The 16,144-nt window shown below is 35.0% G+C and overlaps 1 protein-coding gene across 1 annotated transcript; it reads left to right on the plus strand.

Moving 5' to 3' along the window:
• Window positions 1-11,309: 11,309 nt before the first annotated feature.
• On the plus strand, window positions 11,310-13,903 carry LOC116126205 (axial regulator YABBY 1-like). The gene is made up of 7 exons (XM_031411912.1): window positions 11,310-11,611; window positions 11,744-11,899; window positions 12,021-12,138; window positions 13,057-13,105; window positions 13,217-13,292; window positions 13,451-13,525; window positions 13,621-13,903. The coding sequence occupies exons 1-7, from the start codon at window positions 11,519-11,521 to the stop codon at window positions 13,693-13,695; spliced, it is 642 nt and encodes a 213-aa protein (XP_031267772.1). The 5' UTR covers window positions 11,310-11,518; the 3' UTR covers window positions 13,696-13,903.
• The last annotated feature ends 2,241 nt before the right edge of the window (window positions 13,904-16,144 follow it).

Here is a 16,144-nt window from a genome sequence, read left to right on the forward strand (position 1 = left end):
ACACTCTCGCTTCAGATATCTTGCAACTCAACACGAGCTGTATGTCTGATGAAGTGAAAAAGATATTGTTTATCTTTGTCTCTTGATATTTAGGACCTTTTACATGTGTCATAATATCCTTAAGTGGTCCTAGGGAATAAAGTTATCTTTATCGATTTGTTTTGTGGTTCAAACCAAAAAGAAGGAATACTTTCCTTATTTGGACAAACATTGGTCAGCCCCTTGTACCTTTTGATCTTTTATTTCATCTTACTCTGAATTTCTTAGAGTATTCTTTCTCTTAAGGTTCAAAGTTCATTTTCCATTTTGTGCCAAAACCTCACCATATCAAACATAAACTTGATGGCTCTTGGAACGTGGTTCCTATGCTGATGTTGGTGCATGGCGTCGGTGCTTGAAGCTTGTGGTTTATAAGCTATTCCTGGCGAGAAGAAGCTCCAAGGAGTTGCTACACGTTAAAGATTCAGAGTGTGGTGTTAAGTGTAAAGTTGAATAGGGAGTTCTTTTTATTATAACTTAGATCAGCTTTGAACTATATCTTGTAATGTATTTTTAACTTAGTGGATTGCTTCGATCTGGACAAGGTCCCATGGATGCAGGCTAAAAGTGGATTTAGCCAAACCATATATATGGCTGTGTTCTTTACTTTCTGCACTTGTATTTGATGTGGTTAAAAACTGGAAATCTCTTAATCAACTTGGTAATTTTCCGCTACACTTTAAAAATGGGTAATCCAGAACCAAAACGGTTTAACCAATCCCCAACAATGTCATCCTTCTTTTTTCATTTAATAAAATTTTTCTTGTACAATCAAGGTTTAAAAAAAAAAAAAGAATTAAATAAACGACAGTTGAGGAAAAGATCCAACGGGAACTAATTAACATTATGCTGCATGATAGTATCAAACAACCCCCTAGATAATTAAAACTAGCAAAAGCCAAACAAACTACAAAAATGGGACTTGGTAAATTAGGCTGATTATTACATATCTCACTTATTAGTTATTGCTTTTGTGGCTCTCTGAACATCAGACATTCTTCCTAATGAGAAAAACTTATATGAGATGGTCTCACCAACTCACTTAGCTGAATTGGTGAGACCATCATATGAAACAAAGACATGTATTGTTAAAATAAAAAAAATAAAAAACCACCTCTTATGGGGATAGTTATTCATGAAAGACCATGGGTAGTTAATTGTGAATCATAAGGATATGTGGATGAAAGAAAAAATTTAAGAACTGTGTGACTACTCATGTCATTATAATATTGGATGGTCTCACCTCATCATCCAAGCGAGGTGGTGAGATTGTCCCATGTAAGTATTTCACGGCAACAATGTCAAAACCTTATAATGGCCAATTATGTCAAGTATCCAAGCCATTTACCTCTAATTAATAAGTTTCCAGATCTCTATATTAATCGTCATTTAATCGGAAATATAGTTTTTCTTTTAATTTTTATTACTTTTTACATAACCTAAGTAGTTAATACCCTTAGTAATTCGATAAATACATATATTTCCCAACTCCCTTAAATAAATATTAACTATTGCAAAAGAGTTAAATTAGTTAAGATGTGTATAGCTTCAATGTGTGTTTATTTAAATAAGATTTTTTTTTTTAAACAAATCAAAAGACAACATATCTGTACCTTAATGTAACAGAGAAGCTTATACAAAACTGAAAAAGAAAAGTTTCAAAATATTTATGCATTTACTTCAACAAGTTTCATGATGTACTAGACAAATTTAATTTTTCTACTTTATGTTGGCCGTCGGACAACTTGTGTTATCATTCCAAATTTGACTTTTTATCAAGTCTCATCAAGTGTGTGTCTCAGATTCTCAGTCTCACTTCCCTTTCAATATGTTAATGAGTTTGGTTTCAAATTGATAGTCTAATCAGAAAGTGCAACGAACTTTACAACTATTACTATTTACTTTTTATAAGTTGGTTACTGTAACAATTGTTAAGAAGAATGTGTGTGATGGGATCTGTCTGCAAAGTTTACAAGTTTTGTAATAAGGTGTATTTTATAAATTCTACAAATAATGATGTTGCTTTTGTAATATGTAACAAAGCAGCTAATACGCTGCGTTTTGTAAGGAGGGAAATATAAATTAGCCCCGCCTATTTTCTGTTAGTCAATTATGTAGTATACCAAAATTTCAGAATTCTTCAACTTTACTCTTTACTTTTCTTCTCTGTTTTTCTTCATTTTTTTTTCTTTGGTGATCCTAAAATCTTCATGGTATCAAAGCCCTAGACACACGTCTATGGTAACTCTTAGCTTTGATTCGAATAATTCTCACTCAAAATCAATAAAGATGAACACTGAAAGTATGAACTTCAGTATTCCAAGCAATCCTCCTACTCTACCCACCATTTCCGCGAAGCAGTTGGAAAGAAACTACTCGTTCTGGAAGTCATTAATTCTACTGGCACTCACCTCACATGGAATTGAAGTTTTCGTGACTGGAGAAAGAATGTGTCCATCGATGTTTTTCTTGATCTTGGACAGACAGTTAAGAAGCCAAATCCATATTACTTTGCATGGAAGAAGATTGATCAATTCTTGGTAAGTTGGCTCTAATCTACAATCTCAGAGACAATGTTTCATCATGTAGCTAAATGTGTTACTGCTTATGAGATTTGGAACACTCTTGAATTACATTCTCAATCTGCCTCTAAAGCTAGAACCTTACATCTTCGGAATTTGTTACAAACTACCAAGAACGATGCTAGCACTGTGAATGGATATGTGTTGCGAATGAAAGAACTAGGGGATGATGTAATTGCTACTGGTGTCAATTTAACTGATGAAGAACTTTTATTGTATATCTTGGATGGCCTTGGGCCTAAATATGATGCGGTAGTAGCCAATTTAGTCTCAACTAGTAGCCAAACCACACTGCAGGAGGCACAATTTTTGCTTCACAAACATGAAATTAGACTAGAAAGCAACATGCATCTTTTACCAACTTTCATGAAGCTCTTATGGTTTCAAAGCAAGGTCTGAACGATCCTAATACAGCCTCTTAGGTCATTAACTCTCACATATTTGATGCCACTAATTCCAAACCATATACACAAACCTCTCACCCACATCCACAGTCCTTACAATCCTTTCCCAGTAGTCCCCACCATGCACCTCAAAATTAGCTAGTCAATCCACCACAAAATCAGTTCCCTAATGTCAATTTGGGGTTCCCTATACCTGAGTTTGGCCTCATACAATAATAGCACCCACAATAGCTAGCTCCAAGGGAGGTTAATAACTCTCAACTTGTACGCAGTAGAGGCAAAGGTAGAGGTTGTTTTTTACCAAGGTTAATTTGTCAAATATGTGGTAAAGGAGGTCATTCAGCATTGTAGTGTTATCACAGATTTGACCATGAATACCAGGGGTTTGTCAATTCTGGATCAAGATATAATCCAAGTTTTGGATATAATACTGGAAGTTTTAACAATGCTAGACAACCTGCTCACAATGTTGGACAGACTACTCGTTTTAAAAATGTCAACATTCCATAGAGCTTCTTGATTGATGCTCAATCTCATGAATCACCACAAGCTCTGTTAGCAACTAGAGTTGTGCCAGGCTAATTTAGTACCAATTTAGCTCCTACTCCATTGACAAGTCCACCAATTAACTCCCAAGTTGAATATTCTGGAGGCTATGTTTCTAATCCACAAAATGCTCATAACCTTGGATATCTTCACCAGTCTCAGTATGGTCAATCTATTGCTTCTGATGGAGAACCACAAACCTCACAATAACATTTTGCTTCATCCTCGTTCAACACATCATTTGATACTCCACACACTATGAAGGATCAAACATGGTATGCGGATTCTAGAGCCACAAATCACATGACCTCTGATCTATAGAATCTAGTGATTCAGGACAATTAACACAGTGGAGTAACTATTCAAGTAGGAAATGGCCAAACAGTTCCAGTTTCACACATAGGTGTGTCCTTTCTGAACTCAAGCACTTCCTCTAGAGTTTTATTTCTAAAAAAATATGTTATATGTCCCTCACATTGCTAAGAACTTATTAAGTATATCTCAAATTACAAAAGACAATGGTGTGATAGTTGAGTATTGTCTTATAAAGGATAAGTGGACCAGTTAGATATTGCTCCAAGGATCTCTCAAAGATGGCCTATATCAACTGCAAGTTTCTCTGCCCACTACTGCGTCATCCACTTCTTGTTCAAATGTATTGTCTCCTGCTGGTTCTACTTCCAATTCTAATACTAATGGTTGTAGATTTAATAAAGCTTTTGTTGTTTCACAGAAATTTGATGTACCTTTTAGTTTGACAAAGCTGTGGCATGCTTGATCAGGGCATCCATAAGCCAAAACTCTTGAAAGTGTGATGAATAAGATTCATGTAATTGGTTCTTTTGATAATAATCGTTTATGTGAATCCTGTCAATTTGGCAAGTTGTCTCAAACTTCTTTTCCCAAGTCTTATTCTACAACTACAAAACCCCTTATGCTGGTCTATTCTGATTTGTGGGGTCCTGCACTCGTGAGCTCTTCTAAGAGCTTTAAGTACTACATGTTATTTGTAGATGATTATACTAGGCACATGTGGATATACCTCTTGAAGTTTAAGTCTGAAGCGTTTAAGGTGTTTACCTATTTTCATAGTTTTTTCTGAAAAACAGTTAGATACTAAGCTTAAGTATTTGCAAATTGATTGGGGGGCAAATTTTGATCTTTTATTGGATATCTACAACCGCAAGGTATTGGCTTTTGGCACCCTTGTCCTTATCTACACCAACAAAAAGGTAGGGTAGAGAGGAGACATAGGACCATCATTGAATTTGGCTTGACTTATTAACACAAGCTGGTATGCCATTATGTCTTTGGTGGCAAGCCTTTACTACAACAATGTAAATTGTTAAAAGAATGCCCTCATCAGCATTAGAAGATATTTCACCTTATCAAAAGTTATATAAAAAGGAACCTGAGTATATTGCCTTGAAAGTGTTTGGATGCTGCTATTATCTATTTATAATACCCTAGCAAAAACATAAACTATCCTATCATACTGAGCAGTGTGTTTTTACTGGGTATAGCTCAGCCCATAAAGGATATAAGTGTCTCTCCTTTACAGGCAAGGTTTACATTGTAAAACAAGCTAAATTCAATGAAGAGGTATTTCCTTCCAAGATTGGTTTTAACTGCTTTTTATTCAAAGATCTGGATACTGCAGAGTCGAATTTATACTCTAACATTGAAGGTTTACACTCATCCTGGAATTTATCTCACTGTTTAGACTCTAATATAGAAAGGATGATAAATTCTGATATTGTTATTGAGGATTTCTCTCGGTATAGTACTGCTCATACAACTACAATTATCTGTCCTGATCCACTAACTAACTCTCCTGCACTTTCTAATTTGAGCGGCAGTACTGTTATTAATGATTATGATGCTACTGCTAATGACTCTAGTGTTGCTGTTAATGATGTTTCTCGGTCTTGTACTACTCATTCTAACTTACCAGAACCTATTGAGTCTTCTACACCAGGGTTAGTTAGTAGTGACTCTATTTTACCACTAAGAAACTCTAATACAGCTGAGTTATCTTGCCATTCTCCTGATGAAACAAACTCAACTCAAGATATCTTAGGTTTTGGTGCACATCAAGGTTCCTTAGTTACTAATCAGGTTGCATCTTCTGGAATACAATTAGAAGTAGTTCTATGTATTCAACAGTACAAACCTGTCACCAATAACCACCCCATGATTACTAGATCAAAGTCTCAATCTCAGCACTTTATAGTTCATGCCTATATCACAACTCTATCCATTTTACCATAACCAAAATCTGCTGCAGAAGTTGTGATAATTTCTGAATGGAAAACAACCATGAATGAGGAATTTGCTGCTTTATTGAAGAACAAAACTTGGGAACTGGTACCCCTTACTTCATACATGAATGTAGTAGGCTGTAAGTGGATTTTTAATACAAAATTGAAACCTGATGGCACTCTACAGAAGTATAAGGCAAGGTTAGTTGCCAAGGGGTTTCAGTAGACCCCTGGATTAGATTACTTTGACACTTTTCCCCTAGTAATTAAACCAGCAACAATAAGAATCATGCTCTCTCTTGCTATGCACAATAGTTGGGAAATTCAGCAAATTGACATCAATAATTCATTTTTGAATGGAGAGCTTACAGAGACAGTGTTTATGATGCAACCTAAGGAAATCTTGATCAGCTTCAACCCAAACATGTGTGTAAACTTCATAAGGCTCTTTATGGTTTAAAACAAGCCCCAAGAGCATGGTTTGATAAATTAAAAACTACTCTTATTGACTGGGGCTTTCAGAGCAGTGTTTTTGATACAAGTTTGTTCTTCTTTAAGAAAGGAACTCCAGTAATCTACCTATTAGTGTATGTAGATGACATCCTAATTACTGGGAATGACTCTACTTTAATTAGTCAGATTGTTACAGACCTAAATAGTAGATTTGCTCTTAAAACTCTCGGTGCTCTCAACTATTTCTTGGGATTTGAGGTACATAGAAATAAAGAGGGTCTATTGCTTACTCAAGCCAAATATACTAAGGACATGTTGAGCAAAGCTGGTCTCTCTGATTGTAAACCCTGTAATACCCCTATGGCTACAGGAGCCAAACTTATGAAATAAGACAGTGACCTTTTTTATCAGCCTTCACTTTATATAAGTCTTGTAAGGGGCCTGCAATATTTAACACTATCCAAAGCTGACTTAGCCTTTGTTGTTAATTGGCTAAGTTAGTTTCTTCAATATCCTACTAAAAACCATTGGACTACATGCAAAAGAGTCCTCAGGTACATTAAAGGTACAATACAACATGGTTTATTATTCACCAAAAATCAGCAGCTCACATTAGAAGGGTATGCCAATGCAGATTGGGCAAGCGATATAGGTGACAGGAGATCTACAAATAGTATTTTTCTTGGTGGAAACCTGGTTCAATGGTGCTCTAGGAAACAAAAGGTGGTTGCTTTATCCTCCATTGAGGCAGAACATAGAGCCCTTAGTCAGGCAGCAACAGAGGTTGTTTGGATTCAAAATTTATTTCAAGAACTTGGTATACACATCAACAATGCCCCTATCCTATGGTACGATAACTTGAGTGCTGGTGCCTTGTCATCGAATCCTGTTTTTCATGCCAGAACAAAGCACATTGAAATTGATGTGCATTATGTGAGAGAGCTGGCAGTTGATAAGAGGCCATCTGTCCAATATGTGTCCTCAAAATACCAAATTGCTGATGTTCTGACAAAAGCACTTGCTGCACATAGGTTTTTGATTCTTAAGGAAAAACTAAATGTGGTTTCCTCACTACCAGAAGTGGAGCCATCTAACTAAAGCAAGGAGAATGAGCAACAAATGACCAGAATGCAACGAATGATTAGACTACCCACTAGTTAAAGTACTCAACTACTACTGAGGTTTCTGTTATTGTAGAGGTATTTGAGATGAGGATACTACAAGAGTTGTTGTTTTGCAAAGTACTCAATTGCATGTTTGTAAGGATACTAGATTGCTGTATCTTTGTTATTCTCATTCACAAAATGGAGTGTTACTGAAATGTTACTACATAAGTATTTGAGATAAGAAGTATTTGGGATGAGGCTACTACGAGAGTTGTTGTTTTGCAAAGTGCTCAATTGCATGTTTGTAAGGACACTAGATTGTTGTATCTTTGTTATTCTCATTCACGAGATGGAGTGTTTCTGAAATAGGCAGCTTGGTGAAAGGGTAAATAATGCAGTTTTGCTTAAGGGGAGATGTTAAGAAGAATGTGTATGATGGATTGTTACTACTAGTAGTGTAGTTCTGTTTACAGGGAGATGTTAAGAAGAACGTGTGTGATGGATTGTTACTAGTAGGAGTAGTGCAGTTTTGTTTAAGGGGAGATGTTAAGAAGAATGTGTGTGATGGGATCTGTTTGCAAAGTTTACAAGTTTTGTAATAATGTGTATTTTGTAAATTCTACAAGTAATGATGTTGCTTTTTGTAACACCTTCTTTCTAGCTAGAATACTTGGAAAATATACTATGATAAAAATACGTAAGCATAAGATGAAAAGTAATGGGCCCAAAAATTTTCTTTACTTTAACTATATAATTCTTTACATAACAAAAATAGTATATACAATAGCTTTAATACAGTGGACAATAATGCCATTTCTCCCCGCTTCTTGACGTCCATTCGACCGCTCCTTACCTATTTCCTGCAAAACATGGAGAAACAATAGGGTAAGCATTAATTGCTCTGTAAGCAAATCCGCTAGTTTATGCTTCTCTCTCTCCGTTGCTCAATCTTTGCATTCTTTCCTTACTTTACTCTTTTTCTTTTTCTTCTTCATTCTCTTTTCTTTTTCTGTTTCTAGTTCTCTCAGTTCTTTTGTTCTAACTTTCTTTGTTCTTTCTTTCTTATTCTCTTGGTTCTTTCTTTCTTCAATTCTCTCACTAATCATGACAAAAATCATGGTAACATGCATTAATGAGATGCAAATGCATAAATGCATGGAGATGCATTTTCTTTGCTTCTTTTCTATTTCTTATTTTGTTTTCTTTCTCTTTTCTATGTTTCTTTCTTTCTGTTTCTTTTCTTTATTGCTTGCTCATTCTTTCTTATTCTTTCTTATTCTTGGTCATTCTTTTCTTATTCTTTGCCGATCGGACTCGGTTGATGCATGGATTCGGAACCCTGGCCGTGTGAGTGAGTACATTCCTCATCTACATGCACTCTTACGGACTGTACAAATTTTTTTCTTCTTAGGCCACTCAATTAAGGTGGCGTGCATGTAGGTATTTCTTCTTGGTACAACCCTTATCCACATACACTCTTACGGGCCGTACAAATTCTTCTTCTTCTTAGGCCACTCACTTAAGGCAACGTGTATGTGAAAATCTTCTTCTTCTTGTCACTCACGGGTTCCCCATCACAACAAGACCTGTTCTTTTCTTCTTTTAAAGCATTCTAGCTTTTTCTTTCTTTCTCTTTAATCTTTCTTTCTTTATTCTTTAGGTTGTCATACATATGCATATGTATGCATGTGGATGGCTCCTGCTTTTAATTCTTTCTAAGTGCAAACATGTAATGCAAAAATGCCATGTAGTACAAAAATAAGTTTTCTCTACTCATGCATACACTTCTCTTAGACATTTCATCAAACATCATGCATGCATACTCCATTTCTATTTTAACTATATTTCTACTTCTTTCTTGAACCATCCATAATTCCCCTAAAAACAAGATTAAACCTGGCCAGGAAACACAATTCAAAAATTCTCCTCAAACTCTTTCTAAATTCAATCAAACTCCACTTAATCACCATACTACCAAAACCACTTCTCGTAGCTCACTTCTACTCATCAATAACCATCTACTCATCAATCATCATCATTCTCATCAACAATTCTCAAAGTTAAAGGCATATACAATCTCTACACAATTAATTTCTTGAATCATAACTTGGGTTGGATTTTCTTACCTTGTGCTCGAGTAATTCCACTAGAATTCCGCTTCTTTGGTAGACTTGTTCTTTCTCTAAAACTTTAAGCATAAACTCTATAAGAATTCAACACTTTGACAAGATGAGAGAATTAGAGAGTAGAAGTGGCGTGTGGGGTGTAGAGAATGGGAGGGTTTGTGTGACTAAACCCTTAATATCACATATTAATATGCATTCTTTCCCATTTTGCCGTTGTATTTTCTTAAAAATTCCATCTTTACCCTTTAGTTCATTACAAATACACCCCCATCTCCAAAGCATTCTCCATGAAATTTTCTTACTTTTCACTCCCCACTTTTACTACTAATTAGGGGTAGAATGGTCACTTTGCCCCTAAGGAAAAATTCTTTAGAAACCTCTCAAGAATTTTAGCCAGCTCTTAGGCCCGGCAAAGATTTTTCTTCGCCTCGGCGAAAAATTCCAGAGCATACGTCACCGCGGCGAAATTTATTCTTCGCCTCGGCGAAGTATGATATTTTCCAACTTCGCCAATCCTTCACCAAAACTCAGGGCAACCAACAACCAACATTATTAAGAACATACAAACTTAACTAAGGGCAAACAAACAAAACGAAGGGCAAATAAGCATATTTAAGCTACCTCAAATTGGGCGTTACACTTTTGTAATATGTAACAGAGCAGGTAATACGCTGCGTTTTGTAAGGAGGACAATATAAATTAGCCCCAGTTGTTTTCTGTTAGTTAGTTATGCAGTATACCAAAATTTCAGAATTCTTCAACTTTACTCTTTACTTTTCTTCTCTGTTTTTCTTTGGTGATCCTAAAATCTTCAATAATATTGCATAAGAGTTACACATAACCCATTCCCACAAGTGAATTAATGAATGCTAGCTAAACATTTACCTTAAAGGCACAACTTTTTGGGGAAGAGGAAAGCCGTAGGCTTAAATAAGTATGGATGGTGATGGTTGTGAAACTGAACATATATATATATATAAATGAAATTTAACAAAAAAACCCTAGAAATCTCTGGAAGAGAAGAAAAGGAATAACTATTCTAACCAAATTAGCTAACTGAAGCAAAAAAGAAATAGAAATTTAGGAAAGGACAAAGGTGGTAACAGGTGCAAGTCTGAACACTGAGATGGTGTCTACTGACTTAAATACGTACCTGTCTCTACATAAGACGAGGGAGAATGAGTGGTCATGTCACCAAAGTAACATCTTATTTTCACTTATTAAAAAAAAAGTTCATAAAACTGATAATAAGAGAATTTAAATGATATTCTCATGATTATGTTATGATATTATTATATGCTATGAACAGTGTGTCACGGGGTGTATTTAAGATGGTGTGAATGTAGGTAATTCACAAAGTTTATGTATATTCCTAAGGAGGCGGAAGGAGGAGGTGAAATGTCCGAAGTTTTAAAAGAAGGGTTAGGGTTTTGGTTCGGAAATTTAGGCAAAGTGAAAAAAGAAAAAGTGAATACAACACAGCCTCTTAACTACTGAAAATAACAAGTAAGTGAAAGCTCTATCACCCCATGCACACGTCCCTTTCTAGCTCCTCTCCCCCACATCTGCCGCCTCTCTCTCTTTCTCTTATAATACATTGGGAATGACAACCACACATATATTTATCTTACAATAAACACCATGCGTACGTGACAACAGTCTACCTCTTTGTATGAATTATATTATCATACATTCAAATTCGTATTCATGTCCATGCATCAATGTATCATTTAGTTTATTATGTATGTAAATACATCCATATGACAAGTAAACAACACCAATAAACAAAGGGCACAGAACATTTCTCTGCCTTCTTATATCTACTAGACCAAATACCTCTCTCTCTTCCATACACCTTTAATTTCTTTCTTTCACAACTCAAATCAAAGAAAAGCAGATCCAAGGTGGTTGTTAAGCTGTCAATCTATCAATCAATCAATCAATCACCCAGACCAATCATCAATCAATTTTAAAAGAGAAAGAAAAAAAAAATCAAAGAAGATGTCCTCCTCTTCTACATTGTCTTTGGACCACCTTCCTCCCTCGGAGCAGCTCTGCTATGTGCATTGCACCATTTGCGACACTGTGCTCGCGGTATCATTCTCATTTTACCACTTAACCGTTTGGTTTTCCTTTGTTCACCCATTCACCTCTCTTAGGGTTAGGGCTTTCTTTTCTTTCTTTTCTTAAAAAAATATATTTCTCTCACAAGTGTATACGTTTTAGGTGAGTGTTCCTTGCACAAGTTTATTCAAGACTGTGACTGTTCGATGTGGCCACTGCACAAACCTCCTTCCTGTGAACATGCGTGGTTTGCTTCTGCCTTCGGCTAACCAGTTTCACTTGGGTCACAGCTTTTTCTCCCCTTCCCATAATCTTCGGGTATGTGATGATGAACTGCGATTTCCACTCAAAATTTCCATACACATATTATTTATATACTTGATTTGTATGATTTTATGTTGTTTTTTTTTTTTTTTTTTTACTGATTATTGTTTTGCAGGAGGAGATCCCAAATCCCCCTCCAAACTTTCTAATCAATCAAACCAACACAAATGATTCCTCTGTATCCTCTCGAGGAGTAGTTGATGAGCTTCCACGGCCCCCAGTTCTCAACAGACGTGAGATTCGTTATATTTTTCCTAATTTTCTTCTTTCTTTTTTTTCTTTAATTTCTTCAAAAAAAATTTTTTTTCATTTTATAAATTCTTAGTTTCCATGAGAATAGTTCTCTTCAATCCGCTTTGGCAATGAACCCCACACAAGAAGTGCTTTGGTCAAACGGTTTATTCCCTGTTTGTCCACCCTATTTCACCAATCGAAAAAAGTTTGATAGATTGATCATTTTGCACTTTTTTCCATGTTCGATATACAGCACTCTGTTAGAGAATCAAGAAAAGAAATCGTAAAAAGAATGACACATCTCCTTTTTTCCTCGCTACGAACAGTATTGAAGGTCTTTTGGTCTTGTGGTAGAAGTAAACGTTACCTTTTAGCATATTAATATTATGCCTGCAACCCTGTTCTTTGTTTCTATGACCATAACAGGAGTCCCACATGTAGATATAATTTTGACGCGTGCTTTCTAATTTACTGTTAGATAATTCTTATGATAAACTCTAATTATAACTGCAATATTGACCCCATCTTAACAAAGAGTATATCATACTCAGTCAGAGTTTGGTTTTTTTTAATTGAACTAACCATGCTGCTTTCGTGTTTTTGATTTCTTTTCTTTTTATTTTATTTTTAATTACAATTTCTTAGAGCTTATTCTAGCTCACAGAAAAAAGCTTCACTTGCCCACTTTGCGCTTTTGTGAGGAAACTAGAGCCCATTCTAGGCCGGAAAAACAGTTACTTAAGAATGATATATAGGGTGTTTTCTTCTCCCGGAAGTGTAGTTGGTAAAGATTCTATGAATAGAGAGATGAAAATGATGATGAAATGACATAGAGAACAGATAAGAAAATAAGCAGAGAATTCCGCTAAAAGTTAACAATGTGATTTTAACTTGTCCGTATGTCTGCCCACGTTCAGCTCCGGAAAAGAGACAAAGAGTCCCATCGGCGTACAACCGATTCATCAAGTGAGTAATGATTTCAGGCTCTTCAAAATCTCTCTCTTTTCTTATACATATACAAACTACATACATTATTGTTTATAAATATATTTATATGAATGGTCCATCAATCTGCAGGGACGAGATCCAACGCATTAAGGCTGGAAATCCTGATATAACCCACAGAGAAGCCTTCAGTGCAGCTGCTAAGAATGTAAGATCCAAGACAAATCTTAGGGTTCTTCTTTACCAAATTAGGTTTTCATTTGCATAAAGAAATTTATCAGGGTTTCATTTTATTTATATTTAAATATATACAATTTCTGACACGAGGTCATTTGACTGAACAATGTTTTGTTTTATTTTTGTCAGTGGGCCCACTTTCCACACATTCACTTTGGTCTCATGCCTGATCAGGCAGTGAAGAAGGCTAACGTGCGCCAGCAGGTGATCTGTGCACTCAACTCTTAATGTATATGCAAAATCTACATACGAGTATATGACATGTATAGAATGAAAAGTTGGGTTTTGGTTATGTGTAGGAAGGGGAGGACGTGCTTATGAAAGATGGTTTTTTCGCTTCAACAAATGTGAATGTTGGTGTTTCTCCTTACTAAGAAGGGAAGGTAGGTGATGGTGTTTCTAGGGCTCAGATCTTAGTTGCTTCTTTACCTTCTGTTTCAAGTTACTTTAATTTGCTTATTGTCTTGTAGTTTAACATGTGTACGTGGTTGATTAACTACTTCATAATCCATTATCTGCTACTTAAGCTCCTTTTAATGTTTTTATTTTACCTATTATCTATTTAAGTTTCTGTATGTCTATTTTGTTTGCCAAACACCTCGTCCTTCTATGTTTCAACATTTATTTCTCATCAATATTTTAGTTTTAACTACTCTTGCATATTACTTTTCTTTTTTCATTAATATTCCTAATTAAACATTTACTTATTGTAATATAGGCGGATCAAATTACTATATAATATGCATTTCGATGTTAATCCGGATCTGGCTAAGTGAAAGTATAGGCTAACGCAAAAACTTTATTTAGGCCTTCTTATGAAAAAAAAATTATTATACTTTTGTATATATCCAAATTCCTATACCACAGTAAACTTTTTATTATTATAAATAATCTGTATTATTTTGTTAACAATCCAAATTTGTTAGGTTCTAAGATTACTCCATTTCTTTTTCTATAATCATACATAGGGGTGTGCAAAATTTTTAGGTAGAACTAGAACCAATGGGTACCTAGGGTTTCAATTCAAGTTTCTAATTGTGAGGAACCGGTACTATGCGGTGTTGGTACGGGTTCCACCTGTTCAAGGAATCGAAACTGACCTAAGAATCAGAATCAGAATCGAGATCTAGGTATCCGAGTTGGAATAGGTTTAAGAACTAGGACTTAACTAAAATTTTAGCAAAAAATGGGGACTATTTTGTAATTTTATGTTTCAATTTCAAATAAGAAATTGCGATGTATGAATTGGGGAAAACTGGAAGATTCTGCCTCTCACTTCGATTCTTCGACTGGCTCTCAATTCCGTAAGAATCGTGCGATTCTCTTCTGTTCGCAAAGGTTGCCATCAATTGTCTCCAACGAAGGTATTTCCTAGTTTAGGATTTTCAATTTATTTAATTTAGGGGTTTCATTTAGGGTTTGCAAAAACACCAATGGGGAATATCTGTGCTTGGAAGCTCTGGCCAACTCAGTTCAGGCTTGTTTATTTCTATTAATTTCTATTCATTTTAAGATGAAAATTTTGATTTAGGGACTCTAGAACCTGAACTTTGGACTCTAGTTTGAGGAATTTTGGATTGTAGAAGATTAAAGAATTTGGAGGTTTTCACTAAAAAAGAATTTTGTTTTTAAGTTGAAATCTAGCTTTTAATGGTTAATGGGTTGATAAAGAGAGGGGGGAGATTTTCTAGTCAAAAGATTGAAAATTTTCGGTTGATCATTTTTCTCTTTTTGTTTGAGGAATAGTGAATAATGCTAAGTACGAGGAACCACATAGCACCGGTTCCAGTTCCTGAATCCCAGGACTCGATACTGTGTAGGTCTGGTGTCAATTCCTAGGATTTTGGCCGAGTACCTGAACCCGCTTACCCCTAATAATACATGTAGCATTGAAAAGAAAAATTATGAAGAAAATAGTTGTAGATGAAAAAAAAAATAAAAAAAACTTATAAACTAATTTGAAGTTTAAATCTCACTTCTACTTAACTTTATAGATGATTTTTTTTCCTTATACTTTCACTTAATACTCCCTTAAACAATAAAACATTGAATTAATAAACTCATAACATTGGAGGTTACAGTGCTTATAATTATCAAGTAAATAATAAATAAAATTTCATTGAAAAACAAAACTTAATTAGAGGATGGATCAATGCTTTCAATGCTTGGCTTTAGAATGAATCCTATGAGATATAAGTTATAATGGACTAGGCTAATATGAATGGTTAAGTTGTCATTTCACCTAAGAGATTAAGCTAGTAAGTAAAGATTCAACATTATATTTGTCCAATAGACTTCTCAAATGAAACTAAACTTGATGGGACTTTTGATTTTCAAATAACAATAGCCTATAGATTCATTCGTGAAAGATTTAATTCCTTTACCCAATGGCGGATCCAGGAATTTCACTCGATGGGGGCAAAAAATAAACCAAAAAAAATTAAAACCAATCATATTCATACTTTTTTTTTTTCATTATGATGAGCTTCAACAAAAAGTTACAAAATACAAATAAATATCTTTAAAAAACACAATTTTTGTAAAAATAAAACAATTTTTCTACAATTGTCCTCGACGAGTTTTCATATTCTGAAAACATTGGATAATTATCTCATCATCAACTGTATCAAATACATCTTTCTCAATATAGGTGACTAAGCAATCATTCATCTATTGATTTTCCATTCGATTGTGTAACCAACTTTTCACAAGATTCATTGCAGAAAAAGTCCTTTCAATGATCACAGTCGCAGCTAGTAAAACCAATGTAAGTTTCACAAGCTTATACATCAACGGATACAAAATGTCTTTTTTAAACTAAAC

This window comes from Pistacia vera, unplaced genomic scaffold, assembly GCF_008641045.1.
Source record: "Pistacia vera cultivar Batoury unplaced genomic scaffold, PisVer_v2 Contig177, whole genome shotgun sequence".
Lineage (NCBI taxonomy): Eukaryota > Viridiplantae > Streptophyta > Magnoliopsida > Sapindales > Anacardiaceae > Pistacia > Pistacia vera.